Here is a 23381-nt window from a genome sequence, read left to right as displayed (position 1 = left end):
CTTTTTTACTGCCGTTATTTTACAATAATGGATGAAAAAAAACTGATGCAAAAACTGGTAATAACGGATGAAAACTGATGACCATCGTCTGTTATTTTTAATGTTTTTTTTTCTTAAAGGGGTTATCCAGTAAAAAAAACTTTATATATATATATATATATATATATATATATATATATATATATATATATCAACTGGCTCCAGAAACTTAAACAGATTTGTAAATTACTTCTATTAAAAAATCTTAATCCTTTCAGTACTTATGAGCTGCTGAAGTTGAGTTGTTCTTTTCTGTCTAAGTGCTCTCTGATGACGCGTGTCTCGGGAGCTGTCCAGAGTAGAAGCAAGTTCCCGTAGCAAACCGATTGTGCTCTGTGCAGTTCCCGAGACAAGCAGAGATGTCAGCAGAGAGCACTGTTTCCAGACAGATAAGAACAACTCAACTTCAGCAGCTGATAATTATTGAAAGGATTAAGATTTTTTTAATAGAAGTCATTTACAAATCTTTTTAACTTTCTGGAGTCAGTTGATCTAAAAAAAAAAAAGTTTTTTCCTGGAATACCCCTTTAAAAAACCTGATGTTGTTCATCCATCATCATCCGTTATCATCCGTAATTACCAGTAACATCCGATTTTTTTAATCAGGTTTGTAACCCTTCTTTTGTAAAACTGTACTGAGCATGCTCAGTACAAAAAAACGGATGTTAAAAAACCTGACAATAACTGATGATAATGGATGTTTTTTTTAACATCCAGTTCCCATAGATTTCAATGCTAAATTTTAACGTCCGGGTTTTCACCATTTTTTTGGGTGGACCAAAAATTAGTGCATGCACCTTCTTTTGTGCCGCCAAAAATAACTGATATTAGTAAAAACGGACATACCTGATGCAAAGGGACGGTCAAAAAATACCATTGACATGAATGGGATTTTTTGATGGCCGTTTCCAGGGCTTTTTGCCGGGAGTAATAATGGAGGGTTTTTTTTTACAGGATGATACCTGTAGTGTGAAAGGGGCCTTAAAGGGGTTATCCAGGAATAAAAAAAACAGGCCTAATTTTTTTCAAAGACCGCTCCCTGTCTGTCTCCAGGTTGGGTGTGGTATTGCAACTTGGCTCCATTCACTTCAATGGAACAGAGCTGCAGAACCACACCCAACCTGGAGACAGACAAGGAGTGGTCTTAAAAAGAAATTATCTCTGTTTTTCGATTCCTGGATAACCCCTTTAAGGTTCTATGAGACAGCCCCGCCTCGTACAGAGATTACGGAAGCCCTGAGCATCTATCCAAGCATCTCATACTCTTTTAATAAAATATTTTCTGAAATTACCTAAAGGGGTACTCTGGGAAACTGAAAGTTATCTCCTATCCACAGGATAGGAGATAAGTGTCTGATTGCGGGGGTCCGATTGCTAAAACCCCTGTGATCTCCTGTATGAGGTCCCGCTACATACCAGTCCTCAGCACACTCAGGCCCCCACCTACTGTGACCAGAGCAAGTGACGGCCATCTCAGCCGATCCTCGAATGAGGCGGGACATCGCTGCGGCCGCTGATTGGCTAAGCACGCCGTCACTTACACTTGTCTCAAAGGGTGAGGGCTGAAGTGCGCTGATAATGGGTAAGTAGCAGGGCCACGTACAGGAGATCTCAGGGGATCCCCCCACAATCAGACACTAATCCCTTATCCTAGGAATAGGGGATAAGTTTCAGTTTCCCACAGTATCCCTTTAAAGGGGTACTCCCGTGGAAAACTTATTTTTTTAAATCAACTGGTGCCAGAAAGTTAAACAGATTTGTAAATCACTTCTATTAAAAAATCTTAATCCTTCCTGTACTTTTTAGGGGCTGTATACTAAAGAGAAATCCAAAAAAGAAATGCATTTCCTCTGATGTCATGACCACAGTGCTCTCTGCTGACCTCTGCTGTCCATTTTAGCAACTGTCCAGAGCAGGAGAAAATTCCCATAGCAAACATATGCTGCTCTGGACAGTCTCGTGAACCGCCCAGTTTAGAAGAGGTTTGCTATGGGGATTTGCTTCTAAACTGGGCGGTTGCCGAGACACTTGTCATCATAGAGCACTTAGACAGAAAAGAACAACCTTAACTTCAGAAGCTCATAAGTACTGAAAGGATTAAGATTTTTCTTTATAGAAGTAATTTACATATCTGTTTAACTCTCTGGAGCCAGTTGATATATATAAAAAAAAAGTTTTTTTCCTGGATAACCCCTTTAAAACCCGTTGACGGGACAATTTGTTATTTAAATTGATTACGTAAACAAAGAAAAACGGATGCAGATTTTCTGCAATTTTACAGACGCATTTTTGCATTTTTTTTTTTTAAATTTAAATATGCCCAAAAATACACTGAGTAAACCTAGACTAATCCAGAAGGCAGACTGTGCATATGACTTCTCCATTGTTCTAATATCTGTATCGCTTACACCACAACCTCTTTACTCATTAATTTCTCTAACCCTAATATACTCAGGAGAGGCTGCGCAACCGCGGCAAATACCCACAAACGGCGAGTGTGCGGCAGATCTGCAGCCGCAGCAATATCCTTTTCGTCTCTCCCTTCCCTCTCTCACCTGTCAGTCAGCCCAACCAAGTTAGATGAATTTTTTATATGTATTGATGGCTAATTTCCATAATTATGTGCGCCATTTCCCATCCCCCCCGCCCCCCTCCTCCGCACCGGTGGGGTCGTCTAGAGATTCTCTTGCAAGGATTTGCAATTAAAAATAGGGACTGATTTTATTAATAGATTTATTTTTAGATGATGGAAAATATGAGCTTTGGAGCTGGAGAAACTTTCCCGGCCGGCCCAGATTGAACCGAGTCGATCACCCATCTTTTCCCAGAATGCGTAGATATGGAGAAACAGTCCGAGTTAGTCCATATAAATAATAATAATAATAAAGTAAAAAAAATATAAAGATAAAAAAAAAAAAATATATATATATATACATACATATATGGAAACACACATATACAGACACACAGGGTATCAAGCCTGACGGGTTTCGGTTTTACGACCTTAATCATAGACCCATATTTTGAATGTAGCGGAGCTGAATTTGCCAAAGCAAAAGAGAGCAGAGAAAGCGTAAAAACGTAGGGAGGGCCGCGCTCGGCTATTATACGCCTGTCATGTTTTTTCTATGTTCATGGTCTGGACTTAATCGTATGCATGGCACAATGTGACAATAATGTCATTTACTAAAAAGACCAAATGATAAGAGAAGAAAGGCGCGCTCTAACCTATGAACACGACACTAAATGTTTCTCAAAATCTCCCTTAAGTAGTGATCTCGAACCTGTGGTGCTCCAGCTGTTGCAAAACTACAACTCCCAGCATGCCCTGACAGCCTGCGGCTGTCAGGGCATGCAGGAAGTTGTAGTTTTGCAACAGCTGGAGATACGTACTTTGGAGAACACTGAAGACCTGGCCAGTTTTGGGGCAAAAACCCACTGGCGTAACTCCCTTAGACATTAAGGAAGTATCCCAGAATTTTTTCGACTTCACCCTTTGAGCCCAGGATGCCGGGTTATAATACTGTGTAATTTGCTTCTATTACTTCCGTGCGTCGCTTTGCCCCATTTTCATGCACAGGACCCGCACCGAATTGCCATAGTGCAAGTCTTTTCAGTGGCTGGGTGGATAGCATGGTGGGATGGACTCATTAGCATTTTGATGATTTTATATATATATATATATATATATATATATATATATATATATATATTTTTTTTTTTTTTTATTTTTTTTTTTTTTCTTCTATTTATTTATACATTTTTTGTGTGTGCTTTTTTTTTTTGAATTTTAAAAGGAAATTGATGAAATGTTTTTATTTTTTATTTTATAATTTAATACACCATCTGGCAATAAACTTCTACGATATCACAGATTTATAGACCAGACTGTTACAGTTATGGCCGTATATATAGAAAAAAAAGGAATATAATTTTCTGCCTCGTACATAAATCAAACATGTTACATGTAAAAATATAGTGTATGCATGTTTTTCTTTTACTTTTTTTCATATACATATATATATATATATATATATATATATATATATAATTAATTTTTATTTGCATTTTTAATCCCATAATGGGAAATATCTGAATTATTGATGATTTTTCCCAATAATGTACAAGCAGTTATACATATATGCATGTACATTAGCCTGTAGTAGTACACAGTTATTTGGGTATCCCTAAGTAAGCAGCCCTGGGAACCTTCAATGGCCCCTGGATGATCTGTGTATGGATGAAAATCACAACCCAGGATATCCCCCTAACATGATCAAAGGGGGGGGGTCCCTCCTTCGCTTTCCTCATGTACGCCATGATCTGTTTTGATCACAGCATGCAAAGGGTTAAACTATTGAGATCAGAGCGCCTAGCAGGCAGTGTTTTCCAACCAGGGTGCCTCCAGCTGTTTCAAAACTACAACTCCCAGCATGCCCGGAGTTGTAGTTTTGCAACAGCTGGAGACACCCCTGGTTGGGGAACACTGACCTATACTATATACTACTATATAGTCCAACATGCTAGGAGATGTAGTTTTGCAACAGCTGGAGGCACCCCTGCTTGGGGAACACTGACCTATACTATATACTACTATATAGTCCAACATGCTGGGAGATGTAGTTTTGCAACAGCTGGAGGCACCCCTGGTTGGGGAACAGTGACCTACACTATATACTACTATATAGTCCAACATGCTGGGAGATGTAGTTTTGCAACAGCTGGAGGCACCCCTGGTTGGGGAACAGTGACCTACACTATATACTACTATATAGTCCAACATGCTGGGAGTTGTAGTTTTGCAACAGCTGGAGGCACCCCTGCTTGGGGAACACTGACCTATACTATATACTACTATATAGTCCAACATGCTGGGAGATGTAGTTTTGCAACAGCTGGAGGCACCCCTGCTTGGGGAACACTGACCTATACTATATACTACAATATAATCCAACATGCTGGGAGTTGTAGTTTTGCAACAGCTGGAGGCACACTGGTTGGGGAACACTGACCTATACTATATACTACTATATAGTCCAACATGCTGGGAGATGTAGTTTTGCAACAGCTGGAGGCACACTGGTTGGGGAACACTGACCTATACTATATACTACTATATAGTCCAACATACTGGGAGTTGTAGTTGTAGCTGGGAGTTGTAGTTTTGCAACAGCTGGAGGCACCCCTGGTTGGGGAACACTGACCTATACTATCTATATACTACTTTATAGTCCAACATGCTGGGAGATGTAGTTTTGCAACAGCTGGAGGCACACTGGTTGGGGAACACTGACCTATACTATATACTACTATATAGTCCAACATGCTGGGAGTTGTAGTTTTGCAACAGCTGGAGGCACCCTGTTTGGGGAAAACACTGACCCTGGGGTCATAACTTTCTCTGGATCTTATTTTTCCATTAAGAGTTCAGGCACAGGCGTCATTTTTCTGCCGCAAAATCCTTACCAATTTTGTTAAAAAAAGGCTAAAAGAGCGCCACGTAATCGTATGTATAGTTATTAGCGTTTTGCGCCAAAAGCGATGCAGCCAAATGCCATGCCAACTTTTTTGTTTATTTGTTTTTCATACCCTTTAGTGGCATCTTTAGGTTCAGGGGCAGTATCTCCATTTTTGTCATTTTTTTCTCACATAGAATAATGCCATATGTGATTTGTGTATAAATACCCATTTACAGATGGACAGTGGAGCAGTTGCCCATAGCAACCAATCAGATCACTGCTTTCATTCTTTGATAAGGCCTCTGGAAAATGAAAGCTGGAATCTGATTGGTTGCTATGGGAAACAGCTCCACTGTTGATCTGCACAAGGTTTGATAGATCTCCCCAGTATTGGTGTTCCCCCCCCCCAACTACCCATGGGTAGAAAAATCCACAGCAGAAAATCTGCAACAAAATACGCAGAAAAATATGCATGTGTGAACATACCCTTAAAGGGGTAAAAAAAAAAAATTCAAATCAACTGGTGCTAGAAATGTAAAAAGATTTGTAAATTACTTCTATATAAAAATCTTAATCCTTCCAGTACTTATCAGCTGCTGTATACTACAGAGGAAGTTGTGTAGTTCTTTCCAGTCTGACCACAGTGCTCTCTGCTGACACCTCTTTCCATATCAGGAACTGTCCAGACTAGGAGCAAATCCCCATAGCAATCCTCTCCTGCTCTGGACAGTTCCTGACACAGACAGAGGTGTCAGCAGAGAGCACTGTGGTCAGGCTGGAAAGAACTACACAACTTCCTGTCAGTTATTGGTTTAGTCTGTTATTGTGACGGGAGAAATGACGGTGCCTGCACCATTTTTTCCCCCAGTCAAAAATAACCGACGAATAACGTCCGTTATCATTTTTAACATTGTAGCTAGAGATGCACGAACTTCTCGGCTCGGCGGTTGCTGACTTTTCCTGCATAAATTAGTTCAGCTTTCCGATGCTCCGGTCGGCTGGAAAAGGTGGATACAGTCCTAGGAAAGAGTCTCCTCGGACTGTATCCACCTTTTCCAGCCCACGGGAGCACCTGAAAGCTGAACTAATTTATGCAGGATAAGTCATCAACTGCCGAGCCGAGAAGTTCTTGATGAATCGAATTTACTGTAAGTTCGCTCATCTCTAATTGTAGCCAATGGGTAACGGACGACCGCAAACATCACCCGTTATGATCCGTTATTTTTTTTATATTCCGTTATGATCCGTTATTGCTACTGAGCATGCTCAGTAAAGTCTCACAACCAGGAAATCCCATGAGAGGGTTAAAAAGGGGTTAAATTTAAGGGACAATAACGGTTATTAACTAATTAAATAACTGACAGTTACAGAGGCAACATTTCCGTCATGTTCGCAGAGTATCCGCTGAAATAACGGACATCTGTCATCCGTTGTGATCCGTAATGAACATTTTTGTAATCCGTATTTGCATCATCCGTTATTGCATAAAAAAAAAAAAAAGTCTACAACGGGGCGGCTCCTAAAAAAATATCGGCCATGCTAATTTGCATAACTAATTATACATGCGTAACATCACAGGATAGACATATGCGGGGGAAATTTTGTCCTATTCTGACCCCTATAACTTTTTTATTTCTCCTTATAGGGACCTGTATGTAGGGCCCATTTTTTGCGCCCCGATCTGTAGTTTTTTACACAACCATTTTTGTTTTGATGTGACTTTTTGATCACTTTTTTTTTTTTAAATTAAATTCCGGAGTTGCAGTTAGTTACTAACTACAACTCCCAGCATGCCCTGATACAGCCTGTGACTCAGCAGCTTCCCCAAACGAAAACTACAACTCCCAGCATGTTGGATTATATAGTAGTATATAGTATAGGTCAGTGTTCCCCAACCAGTGGTGCCTCCCGCTGTTGCAAAACTACAACTCCCAGCATGTTGGATTATATAGTAGTATATAGTATAGGTCAGTGTTCCCCAACCAGTGGTGCCTCCAGCTGTTTCAAAACTACAACTCCCAGCATGTTGGATTATATAGTAGTATATAGTATAGGTCAGTGTTCCCCAACCAGTGGTGCCTCCAGCTGTTGCAAAACTACAACTCCCAGCATGTTGGATTATATAGTAGTATATAGTATAGGTCAGTGTTCCCCAACCAGTGGTGCCTCCAGCTGTTGCAAAACTACAACTCCCAGCATGTTGGATTATATAGTAGTATATAGTATAGGTCAGTGTTCCCCAACCAGTGGTGCCTCCAGCTGTTGCAAAACTACAACTCCCAGCATGTTGTATTATATAGTAGTATATAGTATAGGTCAGTGTTCCCTAACCAGTGGTGCCTCCAGCTGTTGCAAAACTACAACTCCCAGCATGTTGGATTATATAGTAGTATATAGTATAGGTCAGTGTTCCCCAACCAGTGGTGCCTCCAGCTGTTGCAAAACTACAACTCCCAGCATGCCCGGACAGCCGTTGGCTGTCCGGGCATGCTGGGAGTTGTAGTTTTGCAACAGCTGAAGGCACTCTGGTTGGGAGACACTGGTATAGTTAGTATAAGTGCAACATTCCGGAAGTTCCATTGCATTGGCGGTATTTTTAATATAAAAATACCAGCAGGGTGGGCAAAATACCGGCTGTGCAGGAGAAATTCCGGCCAAGTGGCAACCCTACCCCTAACGGTAGTGTGAACATAGCCTAAGGGTGCGTTCACACAGCCGTCTGTCCCCGTTTTTTTTTATCCCCGATTCGGGTCCTTTCTTGCAGGCTGTAAAAGGATTAAAAACGGTTTTAAAAAAATCCTATTGAATGTCAATGGAATTTTTTTTTACAATCCGTTTACATCCGTTTGCACCCGTCTGCGCTCATTTGTGTTTTTTTTTTTTTTGACGGCAGAAAAAACGGATACAGTCAATTTAACATTGAAGTCTATGAAAAACGGATGAGCCTTTAACGTCATCCGTTTGCATCCGTTTTTTCAATCAGTTTTTTTTATCCGTTTTTTTACTTCTGAGCATGCTCAGAACAGAAATAATTTTTTTTTGTTAATTAACTGAACAATAACGGATCTAAACGGATCTAAACGGATTCAAACATATAACATCTGTTTGCTTCCGTTATTGTCCATTTTTTTTTAAATTAAAGTCCATTTTTATTCTTGACGGGAGGAGAACGGAACGGGTCTGGACGGCCGTGTGAACACAGCCTAAGCTGGGTCTACATATTCAGGGGGGCAGCTGAAATCTGCAGGTACAGGTAAAGCAAATGAGCACAAACCACAGTATTTTATGTTAAAGGGGTATTCCAGGAAAAAACTTTTTTTTAATACATCAACTGGCTCCAGAAAGTTAAACAGATTTGTAAATTACTTCTATAAAAAAAAAAAATCTTAATCCTTCCATTAATTATGAGCTGCTGAAGTTGAGTTGTTATTTTCTTTCTGGCAGCAGTGCTCGCTGCTGACATCTCTGCTTGTCTCGGGAACTGCACAGAGTAGAAGAGGTTTGCTATGGGGGATTTGCTTCTACTCTGGACAGTTCCCGAGACAGGTGTCATCAGAGAGCACTTAGACAGACAAGAACAACTCAACTTCATGAGCTTATGAACTGAAAGGATTAAGATTTTTTAATAGAAGTAATTTACAAATCTGTTTAACTTTCCGGAGCCAGTTGATTTTATATATATATATATATATATATATATATATATAAAGTTTTTTCTTGGATAACTCCTTTAAACCAAAACGGCCTTGCATTGTATGAACCCGGCCTTGCATGGCCGCTTATATAGAAGCCTGATCAATGGACGGGGAGGATAAAGCAGAAGACATCTATAGTGATCCTTACATAGACTACAAGGCGAGTGCTCGCACCAAATGCCGCTGCTGTGTCTTCTTCTTCACAAACAACACATTAGTAAAGTTTGCTTCCATATAGGATTGACCCTTAACCCCTTCAGTATGCCGTGCACCTATGCGGACTTTAGCCTTTGCCTCATTGTACATGTCTCTGGCATTAAACTGCTCTTCAGTCGCACCGCCCTTTAACCCTAAAAACACACCAAAGTCAATAAGGTCACTCGAAGTTCTGCATGTGAAGTGTGAGCGTGAAAACAGGTGACAAGTTCATTGTGTCGGTGACAGCTGTGACAATGTGCACCTGTCGTGGTGCCGTGTAAGCGTGTCCCGAAATAGACGTGGTAAGTCACTTCGTAACTTATATTGGCTACCAGGTCTGTCAGTAAGTGCGCACGCCATCTACTCCCTCTTGTGCTTCCTTCACCCATAGGTGGGGGAGAGTTATTAATTGTGTAACAATTCGCACAATTTTCCCTTCAACATTTGCGCTGTTATTCTGGAAGAGTTTCTGTGTCGAATTTAAGAAATTGAGCATGCAACATAATAAACTGAAAAATTTTGCGCAATGGGGGAAATGAAATGCAGCAACAGACTTCCCTCTGTGCTCGGAGGATACTTCCGCAACTTATGTGCCCAAAAATTATTTTTACGCAGATGATAAATGCAACGTGTGCATTTATGTGTACAAACTAAGGCCGCTTTCACACTATACATTCTTCCGTTTTCAAAGATCCATTATATGTTCCGTTACGAAAACCCTGAAAATTGGCCGTTAAACAGCCGTTACAAAATCCCATTATAGTCTATGGGATTTTTACATTATCCGTTTCCACCCGTCATAGCCCGTTATTAATAATGGACGTTATTTTGTGATGGGAGTAGGTAACAGAAGAAAAAGTGCACGGATAATGTTAAAATCCCATCGACTATAATGGGATTTTGTAACGGCTGTTTAACGGCCAATTTTCAGGGTTTTCGTAACGGAACATATAATGGATCTTTGAAAACGGAAGAATGTATAGTGTGAAAGGGGCCTAAGTCCCACCCCTTCTGAGTGCAAAAATACTAAAATGATAAAGCAAGTGCGAAAAAAAAAATTGCGAAAAAACAATAGTAAAGACGGGATGTGGCCAAAAATGCTGCGGCCAGATGTTAGCTTGGAGTCAGTAAGGAAATATGACAAATGGCAGAAGTTACCTGTTGGCCTGTAACCAGGAGTATGGAGCCTTCTTTCCCGTGTAGAACTTGCCGGAATATATGATCCAGAATTAGCAATTCACTCCAACAATTCTGCAAAAGCTTCATCTGATCATCTACCTGCAATAAGAGAAAAGAGAATGATTTTCCATCATGAAACTGAATCCATATTTAATATAATGAAACAAAATAATTTATTTTTTACTTTAAAGCGCACCAGAGCCCACAAAAAATGAATATGTTACTCAGTACCTAATCTTTACCCTGTACATCTAATTTTTATACCTCTATCACCTATATTTATTATACAAAATTCCCCTTTTCATTAGCTCACAGTGTTAGAAATCCTCTCAGGGGAAGGGGGCGTTACCCTCCCTTGTGGTGGTGGGAGGTGATTGGTGTGTGGTGGGAGGGGGCACATCCAACCCTTGTGGTGGTGGGAGGTGATTGGTGTGTGATGGGAGGGGGCGTTACCATCCCTTGTGGTGGTGGGAGGTGATTGGTGTGTAATGGGAGGGGGCGTTACCATCCCTTGTGGTGGTGGGAGGTGATTAGTGTGTGGTTGGAGGGGGCGTGTCCCTCCCTTGTGGTGGTGGGAGGTGATCAGTGTGTGATGGGAGGGGGCGTTACCCTCCCTTGTGGTGGTGGGAGGTGATTGGTGTGTGGTGGGAGGGGGCACGTCCAACGCTTGTGGTGGTGGGAGGTGATTGGTGTGTGATGGGAGGGGACGTTACCCTCCCTTGTGGTGGTGGGAGGTGATTGGTGTGTGATGGGAGGGGACGTTACCCTCCCTTGTGGTGGTGGGAGGTGATTGGTGTGTGGTGGGAGGGGGCACGTCCAACCCTTGTGGTGGTGGGAGGTGATTGGTGCGTCATGGAAGGGGGCGTTACCCTCCCTTGTGGTGGTGGGAGGGGGCGAGCCCCTCCCTTGTGGAGGTGGGAGGTGATTGGTGTGTCTGCTCATGCAGCCTTGTCCATGAGTCCTCTCTTGTCCATGACTCATGGACAAGCTGATTGCTGCTGCAGAGCTGGTTAGCATTCCAGTAGGTATGGGTACTCCAAGTGGTGGGACTTTCAGGGATCGTTATTCTTTCTTAAATATTCAAAAAAAATTGGTGGTGGTGGTGGGAGGTGATTAGTGTGTGGTTGGAGGGGGCGTGTCCCTCCCTTGTGGTGGTGGGAGGTGATTAGTGTGTGATGGGAGGGGGCGTTACCCTCCCTTGTGGTGGTGGGAGGTGATTGGTGTGTGGTGGGAGGGGGCACGTCCAACCCTTGTGGTGGTGGGAGGTGATTGGTGCGTCATGGGAGGGGGCGTTACCCTCCCTTGAGGTGGTGGGAGGGGGCGAGCCCCTCCCTTGTGGAGGTGGGAGGTGATTGGTGTGTCTGCTCATGCAGCCTTGTCCATGAGTCCTCTCTTGTCCATAACTCATGGACAAGCTGATTGCTGCTGCAGAGCTGGTTAGCATTCCAGTAGGTATGGGTACTCCAAGTGGTGGGACTTTCAGGGATCGTTATTCTTTCTTAAATATTCAAAAAAATTTAAACAACCATATTACAATAAGCTCTTTAATTTTCAGCAGTAAAAACATATAAGAAGATTTTGGATCTGACAGTGCCCATTTAAGCAAACCAGGACCCAAGTGTCCAAACAGTGTACCAAAGAGTCAACAGACATTTCCCACTAGTTAGTGTTTCATCAGGCCACTATAGAGGCATACCAAAGAAACGACAGCTGTTTCGCACTAGTTAGTGCTTCATCGGGCCTCTATAGAGGCCCGATGAAGCACCAACTAGTGAGAAACGGCTGTCATGTCTTTGGTACACCCCACTGTACTGCCTCTCCCCCCCTGTATATGTGTGAGTATCATCCCCAGATAAAGAAAAACATTTGCTGTAATTGGTGAGTGCCTCTATTAATTTCTTTACATGGATTTTATGGGTTACCTTCTATGCCCGCGGACGAAGGTCTTCGGAATAAAACATGTGTTGGGGTGGCGGCATCCTGGGACGCACGGCCCTTAGACAACAGTGTGGTTGGTATAAATATTTGTTATATGGTATTTTTCTCTTACTTGGCTAGTCTTTATCATATTATATCTTGCACTTGCACTTTTTTGGCCCTTTTATTTGAGCATGCAACTCTGCATATGTTCATAGCATTTAGCTATCTACATCATTATACCCTTATTACTATCTAGGTTAACAGGTTGCATGAGCATTCCTTCATGATATAGCCTCACACTATCAGATTCCGGTTGTCCACACTGTTTATTACATTTCAAACACTTGTGGTTATTATTTATATATGTCCCCGGCTGCCGCCTTTTGTTGTTGTATTCCTCCTTGGTTTTAAAGGGGTTATCCAGGAAAAAACTTTTAATATATATATATATATATATATATATATATCAACTGGCTCCACAAAGTTAAACAGATTTTTAAATTATTTTTATTAAAAAAAAATCTTAATCCTTTCAGTACTTATGAGCTGCTGAAGTTGAGTTGTTCTTTTCTGTCTAAGTGCTCTCTGATGACACCTGTCTCGTGTAGAAGCAAATCCCCATAGCAAACTTCTTCTACTCTGTGCAGTTCCTGAGACAAGCAGAGATGTCAGCAGAGAGCACTGCTGCCAGACAGAAAAGAACAACTGAACTTCAGCAGCTGATAATTATTAGAAGGATTAAGATTTTTTTTTTTATAGAAGTAATTTACAAATCTGTTTAACTTTCTGGAGCCAGTTGATATATAAAAATATTTTTTATCCTGGAATAACCCTTTAATAGTGTGTTTTTACTGTATGTCATACATTATGTACCAAGAAAGATTGTTCCATTTTTGTATATATGTTTGTGTAAATAGCTCCGTTTTTTCTTTGGGTATACACTATTGACTGGAGTCTTTATATAGGCTTTGTCCATACACATAGTTGGGGACAGTCATTTAGAATTGCCCTTTTGTCTTTGGGCACGTTACTGAATACCTTATGGGTAGCCATCATATGGGCACCTTTCAAATAATTATTTACGTTTTCTCCCCCCCCCCCCCCCCCAGGGTGTATAGTTGTTACGTGCTTGTTCTTTTTGTGTACCTTCTATGCTAGCAGAACACCAAGGTCAGTTACATATCTGGTTCCTTGAGGCCTGTGTCTGCACCTGCGTGGCGGCCGTGCCGGACCACATTGGCCCTCATTTGCTATTGCAAACCCGACATGTTTTGTCGGGTTGTGCGCCAGATTCTGTCGCATTGCGCCAGACATTCTGTCTGTGCCAGATTTTGCACCAGAATTTGCGCCAGAATTGAAAAAACCCAGATTAACTCTCCATTTTGCTATGAAAACCCGAAAAGGGGGCGTGGCCACCGGTAAAGGGGGAGTGGCCTCCAAAAAGGGGCGTTTCCCCGACATTTTCACAAAAACCCAACATATTTACTAAGGTTTCCACATAAAATGTGGTGGATTTGAGCTGAGAAAAACCCGACAGATCAGAACATGTGTAAAAAAAGGAAAATGTAGGGAAAGTGGAAAATGTAGGGAAACCTTAGTAAATACCGTGGAAAATAAATTGTAGGGAATTAAAACCCACAAAGAAAACTACACAACACTCTTAGGGCCATTGGGGGACATGTATCAATAATGGTGTAGCAATGTGTGATTTTATGTATGTTTTTTTGCGTCAAATGGAGCATATTTGCGCCAAAATGATCAATTGTCGTAGGCAAGCTTGTAATTTTGGCACAAATGTAGCCTTACAAAAGGCGCAGACCCCCGAATTCCAGGCAGTAAATCTGACTTTGGGACATTCTATTGTTGTAGCTATTTTCTCTGTCACTTTATTCATGGTGCAGATTTGCGCCGAAATGAAGGTATTTGCGCCTAAACTTGCGCCAAATCGAAAAGTCGCAATTAATGAATTCCAGACCAAAGAATGATTGTAACTGAAATCCCGACTAACAAAGTGAAATCAGTGATTTTGTTCTAAACCATTTGGCGCAAACATTTGTCGCAAAAAATGACATAAAGGAAAAATTGCAGCAAATCACAGACACAAAAACAGGGTAAAAAGCTTCATACATACCCCCCAATGTCTCCCTTTGCTGGTATACATTAAGCAATGGACAAGGGACTATGAATAGTCTACAGCTACAGAACACAACAACTTATAATGTATTTTTGGGTGATCTGACACCTTTCCATCAACCATTAGGACCTATTTTAGCAATAAGCTCTTCAGTAGCTCTTCTGTGGGATCAGACTAGACACTAAGCACTATGTGGGAGATTTATCAAGACCTGTGCCGAGGAAACTCTTGGCCAGTTGCCCATAGCAACCAATCAGCTGGCTTCTTTCATTTTTCGTAAGGCCTGTGAAAAATGAAAGTAGCGATCTGATTGGTTGCTATGGGCAACTAGACAACCTTTCCTCTGCACAGGTTTTGATCAATCTCCCTCTATGTGTAGAACTCTGGTAATACAGAAGAGGTTTCCTAATCTTGAATTGTTCTGACATATTTCTACTACCGCTATGTTGTGTGTGACGGAACCACCTGGTCCTCTCCCACAATAACCAACGAGAGCCCGAAACACCTGTTCTTATCGTCGTATTCGTATATCTCTTTTCCTGGTAGGAATTTGTGTTGGTGTTAAAAGAAAAATTGAGACCTTTGTACAACCAGGTGCTTTCTTCCCTGAGAACCAACCCATCCCCCCCCCGGTCCGCTCTGGATCCCAGAATATACAGATATATTTCTCCCATTAGTTACGGGAGGGAGGCAGAATTATCTCGGCTTTCAGAGACGCGCAACTTCCCAATATTGATGCGGTGTCCAGGAATGAGAGTCATACAGGAGCGGTATTGTTAGCGGGGTGAGTGTTCTGAGGGGCAGCGCCGTTAATGATTACTGACGTCCTGTTTTCATGAAAGATCAAAAACTTCTGTAAACACCTAAGAAAAATGCCGTGTCAAATCCTGGCTCCGCTCTCATCGGACCCCTAGGTATTAATCATCGTGGAAATGAAAATGACTACGATTTCCACAATTGACAAAACAAAAATGTAAATTCACGTAATTCCAGTTAAAGCCACATCTCAGACCAAACAATCATAAGATAAGGAAAATTAAATGGCGGATCATTATAGCTGCTGGTGGTTATATTGGTTATATTACTTTCCTGCCTAAGCAGTTTTCTTTCCATTTATACATTAATAACTTGTCATTTCTCCTTAATCTGGATCAGTTCTGACTTGCCATGACAGCATACATCACACAGATCAGATATAACATTGGGGGTATTCCGACTTAAAGGGGTACTCCGGTGGAAAACTATTTTTTTTTTTTTAAATCAACTGGTGCTAGAAAGTTAAACAGATTTGTAAATGACTTCTATGAAAAATTCCTAATCCTTCCAGTACTTATTAGCGGCTGTATGCTACAGAGGAAATTCTATACTTTTTGAATTTCTTTTTTATCTTGTCCGCAGTGCTCTCTGCTGACACCTCTGTCCGTATCAGGAACTGTCCAGAGCAGGAGAAAATCCCTATTGCAAACCTATGCTGCTCTGGACAGTTCCTGACATGGGCAGAGGTGTCAGCAGAGAGCACTGTGGACAAGACAAAAAAGAAATGCAAAAAGTATAGAATTTCCTCTGTAGCATACAGCTGCTAAAAAGTACTGGAAGGGTAAAGATTTTTTAATAGAAGTCATTTACAAATCTGTTTAACTTTCTGGCACCAGTTGATTTAAAAAAATCAAGAACAACATATTTCATATGCAATATATTTATTAATTAAAGTACAACACTGTAATCGTGTAGCAACTGGTGTGGGCCAGTATTGTTTTACAAACACAAAATTAGATAGTATATATTGGATCAAGCATGAGTAAGGCGTGACTGGTATGTCCCTATCTAATTGCCCTACCTGGCGATACTGTAGGTCCCCTGTCCTAGTGACCTGGGCCTACACTGGAACCTCCTATTGGCCCTAGGCTGTAAAGGGGATATTGAAACAATATTGCGGCGTCGCCAAGAAACAGTTGAACGAGGCTATTAGCCCGACAGATCCAATATACAGTATTTGATCTTAAATATCACGTTTTAAGGTGTTTAGAGGTATAACATACATGTGGTAAAAATAATACAATATCAGGACCCGAGGAAGGTAGCCAGGGGTATGTAGTAGTATTCACGTTTAAAAACCCACAATTGTATGTGTTGCATAGATAGAGATATACGTATGCATTACACAGAGATTGCATTAATCCAACGCGTTTCGCTCATCCGTGTGAGTACAGATAGCTCCTCAGGGATTCTAGTGGAGAAAACTTGCAGAAATATGGTCATGGGAGACTGTACATATAGTAGCAATGCATCATCACATGTAGATTGAAGAAGCGTACATTAGATATAGTTGTGTGGTAATATGGTGAAAGTGACACACTGATCTGGACAGCTGCGTATGAATATCAGTCTTAGGTCTGGGTGCCTGGTGACTCCTCCTAGTATGATGCTGAAAAAGGAATCTCCACTCAGACGTAGATGAAGTCGAGTAGCTATAGATACTTTTGCATAGGTGTACCCGGTGGGCAATTTTGGATAAAAGAGATGATCCTCGTATGGGAGCAAACAGGTCTCTCATTGATCCTATGTACACACAGAATGTATATAGCAAGTAAAGGTGGCCAAGATGAGAGAGGCTGTGTGGTGGAGAGCCTACCTGGTCCCTCGGCGTCCGGGTGATAAGGCTGTCCGGCTGGAGTACCCCTTTAAATTAACTGTGGATACAAGTTAAGTGTGAAGGCCTATTCACGTGGTGGAATTTCCGCTTGTGGAATTTCGCCTCATATGGAAGCCCAACACATTTCTATGGGATTCCGCACTCCCATTCACACTTCTGAATTTCCGCTTGCGGAATTCCGCAAGCGGAAATTCAGAAGTGTGAATGGGAGTGCGGAATCCCATAGAAGTGTATTGGGCTTTCATATGAGGCGGAATTTCGGAAGCGGAAATTCTGCCGTGTGAATAGGTCCTGAGATCGCAGGGGGGTTCTGACCACAGGGCGATATCCAGAATGGCAACCCAACACCTTTGTTTTGAGCGGAGTAGCAGGTTGACATGCATGTTCCGGCTCAATTCATTTTCTATTGAGCCTCCAAGGATAAGTACACTGCTCGGTTGTTTCTCACCGCTTCATAGACAGTAAATGGCGCAGCAGCGCTCATGCCAACCTGCCACTCCCCTAAAAACCAAGGTTTCAGGGTACAATTATGGTACGATTCTGGAGATTGTGCGGGGGTCGAGGGGACTCATTCATGCTCCTTAGAAGGGAAGGTTAGTCCATCTGGTCCAATCTCACATAAAAGCTGCTGTAAAGCAAACTGCTGACAAAGTCTATGCTGTCTATGATAGAAAGGAGTCAGATCACACAGAACATCACAGCTTGGTATGTATGGGGCTGAGTAGCCGAAGGCTGGTCAAAGAGTCTATGCGAATCCTTGTCCCCTGACATTGACCTACATTGGACACGTGAGCATCAGAAGTGAACCATGGAAGAAGGCGGCCTGGTGAATAATGGTTTACATCATATGGATGACCCAGTGCAAGTGCGTCACTAACCTGGAGAAGAGATGGCACCAGGGTGGACTATGGTATGAAAACAAGCTGGCAGGGGCAGTGTGATGGGCAATGTTTACCTGGAAACCTTGGGTCCTGGCCTCATGTGGAGGTTATTGTGACATGTACCACCTACCTAACCATTGTACAGACCAAGTCCTCTCCTTCATGGCAGCGGAATCCCCTAATGGCAGTGGCCCCTTTCTGCAGGATAATACCTCTGGCCACTACAGACAATTTTTAAGAACGTGAAACATGATAAAGAGATCAAGATGGTAACATAGTAACATAGTTCATAAGGTTGAAAAAAGACCAAAGTCCATCAAGTTTAACCTATAACCCTAATGAGTCCCTACTGAGTTGATCCAGAGGAAGGCAAAAAACCCTCATACTAGAGGTAAAAATTCCTTCCCGACTCCAAATATGGCATCAGAATAAATCCCTGGATCAACGTTCTGTCCCTATAAATCTAATATACATAACCAGCGATATTATTATTCTCCAAAAATGCATCCAGATCCCTTTTGAATTATATTACAGAGTTCTCCATGACCACCTCCTCCGGGAGAGAATTCCACAGTCTCACTGCTCTTACAGTAAAGAACCCCCGTCTGTGCTGGTGTAGGAACCTTCTTTCCTCTAGACGTAGAGGATGCCCCCTTGTTATAGATACAGTCCTGGGTATAAATAAACGATGGGAGAGATCTCTGTACTGTCCCCTGATATATTTATAAATAGTTATTAGGTCTCCCCTAACCCTTCTTTTTTCTAAACTAAATAACCCTAATTCTGATAATCTTTCTGGGTACTGTAGTCGTCCCATTCCCCGTATTACTCTGGTTGCCCATCTTTGAACCCTCTCCAGCTCCACTATATCTTGTACACTGGTGCCCAGTACTGTAGTGGGTGACTCTGCCTCCAAATTTCCCAGATCTCAATCCGATCAATCATCTGTGGAACGTGCTGGAGCGACAAATCCCATCCATGGAGGCCGCACCTCACACCTTACAGGATCTGCCGATGTCTTGGTGCAGATACCATGGGACACCTTCATAGGCCTTGACCAGAACCCATCAACCCATTGTACGCCTCTGATATAGGCCACTGTATAGGTAAGTAGTCACATTCCTTCGCCCTAATGGATAATTGCTCCCACTATTTTCGGGCGAATCTGCAACATTGCAAATGACGATTTTGTCCTGTATTTCATAGGGAACTCTAAATGAGCTTACAGCGGCTCAACACATCATAAGCACGGGCGCCACAAGCTCATTGGGGGAGATTTATCCAAACCTGTCCACAGGAAAAGTTGACCAGTTGCCCATAGCAACTGTCACGATGCCGGCTGGCAGGTAGTGGATCCTCTGTGCCAGAGAGGGATTGGCGTGGACCGTGCTAGAGGATCGGTTCTAAGTCACTACTGGTTTTCACCAGAGCCCGCCGCAAAGCGGGATGGTCTTGCTGCGGCGGTAGTGACCAGGTCGTATCCCCTAGCAACGGCTCAACCTCTCTGGCTGCTGAAGATAGGCGCGGTACAAGGGAGTAGACAGAAGCAAGGTCGGACGTAGCAGAAGGTCGGGGCAGGCAGCAAGGATCGTAGTCAGGGGCAACGGCAGAAGGTCTGGAATCACAGGCAAGGAACACACAAGGAACGCTTTCACTGGCACTAGGGCAACAAGATCCGGCGAGGGAGTGAAGGGGAAGTGAGGTAATATAGGGAAGTGCACAGGTGTAAACACTAATTGGAACCACTGCACCAATCAGCGGTGCAGTGGCCCTTTAAATCGCAAAGACCCGGCGCGCGCGCGCCCTAGGGAGCGGGGCCGCGCGCGCCGGGACAGAACTGACGGGGAGCGAGTAAGGTACGGGAGCCGGGGTGCGCATCGCGAGCGGGCGCTACCCGCATCGCGAATCGCATCCCGGCCGGAGGTAGTAACGCAGCGCCCCGGGTCCGTGGAACCGACCGGGGCGCTGCAGTGAGGGAAGTGTAGCGAGCGCTCCGGGGAGGAGCGGGGACCCGGAGCGCTCGGCGTAACAGTACCCCCCCCCTTGGGTCTCCCCCTCTTCTTGGGGCCTGAGAACCTGAGGATCAGACTTTTGTCCAGGATATTGTCCTCAGGTTCCCAGGACCTCTCTTCTGGACCACAACCCTCCCAATCCACTAAAAAAAAAGTTCTTCCCCTGACCTTTTTAGAGGCCAAAATCTCTTTGACAGAGAAGATGTCCGAGGAGCCGGAAACAGGAGTGGGAGGAACAGATTTAGGAGAAAAACGGTTGAGGATGAGAGGTTTAAGAAGAGAGACGTGAAAGGCATTAGGGATACGAAGAGAAGGAGGAAGAAGAAGTTTGTAAGAGACAGGATTAATTTGACACAAAACTTTAAAAGGACCAAGATAGCGTGGTCCCAACTTATAGCTCGGGACACGGAAACGGACATATTTAGCGGAGAGCCATACCTTGTCTCCAGGGGAAAAAATGGGAGGAGCTCTTCTTTTCTTATCTGCGAATCTCTTCATGCGAGAAGAAGCCTGTAAGAGAGAATTTTGGGTCTCTTTCCATATGGTGGAAAGATCACGAGAAATTTCATCCACAGCGGGCAGACCAGAGGGCAAGGGGGTAGGGAGGGGGGGAAGAGGGTGACGGCCGTACACCACGAAAAACGGAGATTTGGAGGAAGATTCAGAGATTCTGAAATTATACGAGAATTCGGCCCAAGGTAGAAGATCTGCCCAGTCATCCTGGCGGGAGGAAACAAAATGTCGTAAATAGTCACCCAAGATCTGGTTAATTCTCTCTACTTGTCCATTGGATTGAGGATGGTATGCAGAAGAAAAATTTAATTTAATCTTGAGTTGTTTACAGAGAGCCCTCCAGAATTTAGACACAAATTGGACGCCTCTATCCGAGACGATCTGTGTAGGCAACCCGTGAAGACGAAAAATGTGTACAAAAAATTGTTTAGCCAACTGAGGCGCTGAAGGAAGACCAGGAAGAGGGATGAAATGTGCCATTTTGGAGAATCGATCAACGACCACCCAAATAACAGTGTTGCCATGGGATGGAGGTAAGTCAGTAATAAAATCCATACCAATCAGAGACCAAGGTTGTTCGGGGACAGGTAGAGGATGAAGAAAACCAGCGGGCTTCTGGCGAGGAGTCTTATCCCGGGCACAGATAGTGCAGGCTCGCACAAAGTCCACCACATCAGTCTCTAGAGTCGGCCACCAATAGAAGCGAGAGATGAGTTGCACAGATTTCTTGATGCCCGCATGACCTGCGAGATGGGAGGAGTGACCCCATTTGAGGATCCCAAGGCGTTGGCGTGGAGAAACAAAGGTCTTTCCTGGAGGAGTTTGCCTGATGGAGGCTGGAGAAGTGGAAATCAGGCAGTCAGGAGGAATGATGTGTTGAGGAGAGAGTTCAATTTCAGAGGCATCTGAGGAACGAGAGAGAGCATCGGCCCTAATGTTTTTATCAGCAGGCCGAAAGTGAATTTCAAAATTAAATCGAGCAAAGAACAGAGACCACCTGGCCTGACGAGGATTCAGCCGTTGGGCAGACTGGAGGTAGGAGAGGTTCTTGTGATCGGTGTAAATAATAACTGGAAATCTTGATCCCTCCAGCAGATGCCTCCATTCCTCAAGTGCTAATTTAATGGCTAGAAGCTCTCGATCCCCGATGGAGTAGTTCCTCTCCGCCGGAGAGAAGGTCCTGGAAAAAAAACCACAAGTAACAGCATGCCCGGAAGAGTTTTTTTGTAGAAGGACAGCTCCAGCTCCCACTGAGGAGGCATCAACCTCCAATAGGAAGGGTTTAGATGGGTCAGGTCTGGAGAGCACGGGAGCCGAAGAAAAGGCAGACTTGAGTCGTTTAAAGGCGTCTTCCGCTTGAGGAGGCCAAGACTTGGGATCGGCATTTTTTTTTGTTAAAGCCACAATAGGAGCCACAATGGTAGAAAAATGTGGAATAAATTGCCTGTAATAATTGGCGAACCCCAAAAAACGTTGGATGGCACGGAGTCCGGAGGGGCGTGGCCAATCTAAGACGGCAGAGAGTTTATCTGGGTCCATTTGTAGTCCCTGGCCAGAGACCAAGTATCCTAGAAAAGGAAGAGATTGGCATTCAAACAGACATTTCTCTATTTTGGCATAGAGTTGATTATCACGAAGTCTCTGAAGAACCATACGGACATGCTGGCGGTGTTCTTCAAGATTGGCAGAAAAAATCAGGATATCGTCCAGATATACAACAACACAGGAGTATAGTAGATCACGAAAAATTTCATTAACAAAGTCTTGGAAGACGGCAGGGGCGTTGCATAGACCAAAGGGCATGACCAGATACTCAAAGTGTCCATCTCTGGTGTTAAATGCCGTTTTCCATTCATCCCCCTCTCTGATGCGGATGAGATTATAAGCACCTCTTAAGTCCAGTTTGGTAAAAATATGGGCACCTTGGAGACGATCAAAGAGTTCAGAGATGAGGGGTAGGGGGTAGCGGTTCTTAACCGTGATTTTATTAAGACCGCGGTAGTCAATGCAAGGACGTAGAGAGCCATCTTTTTTGGACACAAAGAAAAATCCGGCTCCGGCAGGAGAGGAGGATTTACGGATAAAGCCCTTTTTTAAATTTTCTTGGACGTATTCAGACATGGCAAGAGTCTCTGGGACGGACAGAGGATAGATTCTGCCCCGGGGTGGAGTAGTGCCCGGGAGGAGGTCAATGGGACAATCATAAGGCCTGTGAGGAGGTAGAGTCTCAGCTTGTTTTTTGCAAAAAACGTCCGCAAAGTCCATATAGGCCTTAGGGAGACCGGTTACATGAGGAAGCACAGGGACACGGCAAGGTTTACTGGGAACCGGTTTTAAGCAGTCCTTGGAACAAGAGGGCCCCCAACTCTTGATCTCCCCAGTGGACCAATCCAGGATTGGGGAATGGAGTTGAAGCCAGGGAAGTCCAAGAAGGATTTCAGAAGTGCAATTGGGGAGGACCAACAGTTCAATCCTCTCGTGATGAGATCCGATGCACATTAGAAGGGGCTCCGTGCGGAAACGTATAGTACAGTCCAATCTTTCATTGTTTACACAATTGATGTAGAGGGGTCTGGCGAGACTGGTCACCGGGATGTTGAACCTGTTGACTAGAGAGGCTAAGATGAAATTTCCTGCAGATCCAGAGTCCAGGAAGGCCACAGCAGAGAAGGAGAAGGCAGAGGCAGACATCCGCACA

The 23381-nt window shown here is 43.4% G+C and overlaps 1 protein-coding gene across 3 annotated transcripts in view; it reads right to left on the bottom strand.

Moving 5' to 3' along the window:
* NR5A2 (nuclear receptor subfamily 5 group A member 2) overlaps window positions 1-23381 on the bottom strand; it is a 164708-nt gene that overhangs the window by 23176 nt on the left and 118151 nt on the right. For all 3 annotated transcript variants that reach the window (XM_056523481.1, XM_056523480.1, XM_056523482.1), the window contains exon 5: window positions 10550-10669. In XM_056523481.1, the coding sequence (XP_056379456.1) occupies window positions 10550-10669 (120 nt within the window). The remainder of the gene's footprint in view (window positions 1-10549; window positions 10670-23381) is intronic.

The sequence above is a fragment of the Hyla sarda genome, chromosome 6 (assembly GCF_029499605.1).
Source record: "Hyla sarda isolate aHylSar1 chromosome 6, aHylSar1.hap1, whole genome shotgun sequence".
NCBI classification, from domain to species: Eukaryota; Metazoa; Chordata; class Amphibia; order Anura; family Hylidae; genus Hyla; species Hyla sarda.
The sequence above is the reverse complement of the archived record's forward strand: the minus strand, read 5'-3'. Positions and strand labels throughout refer to the sequence as shown.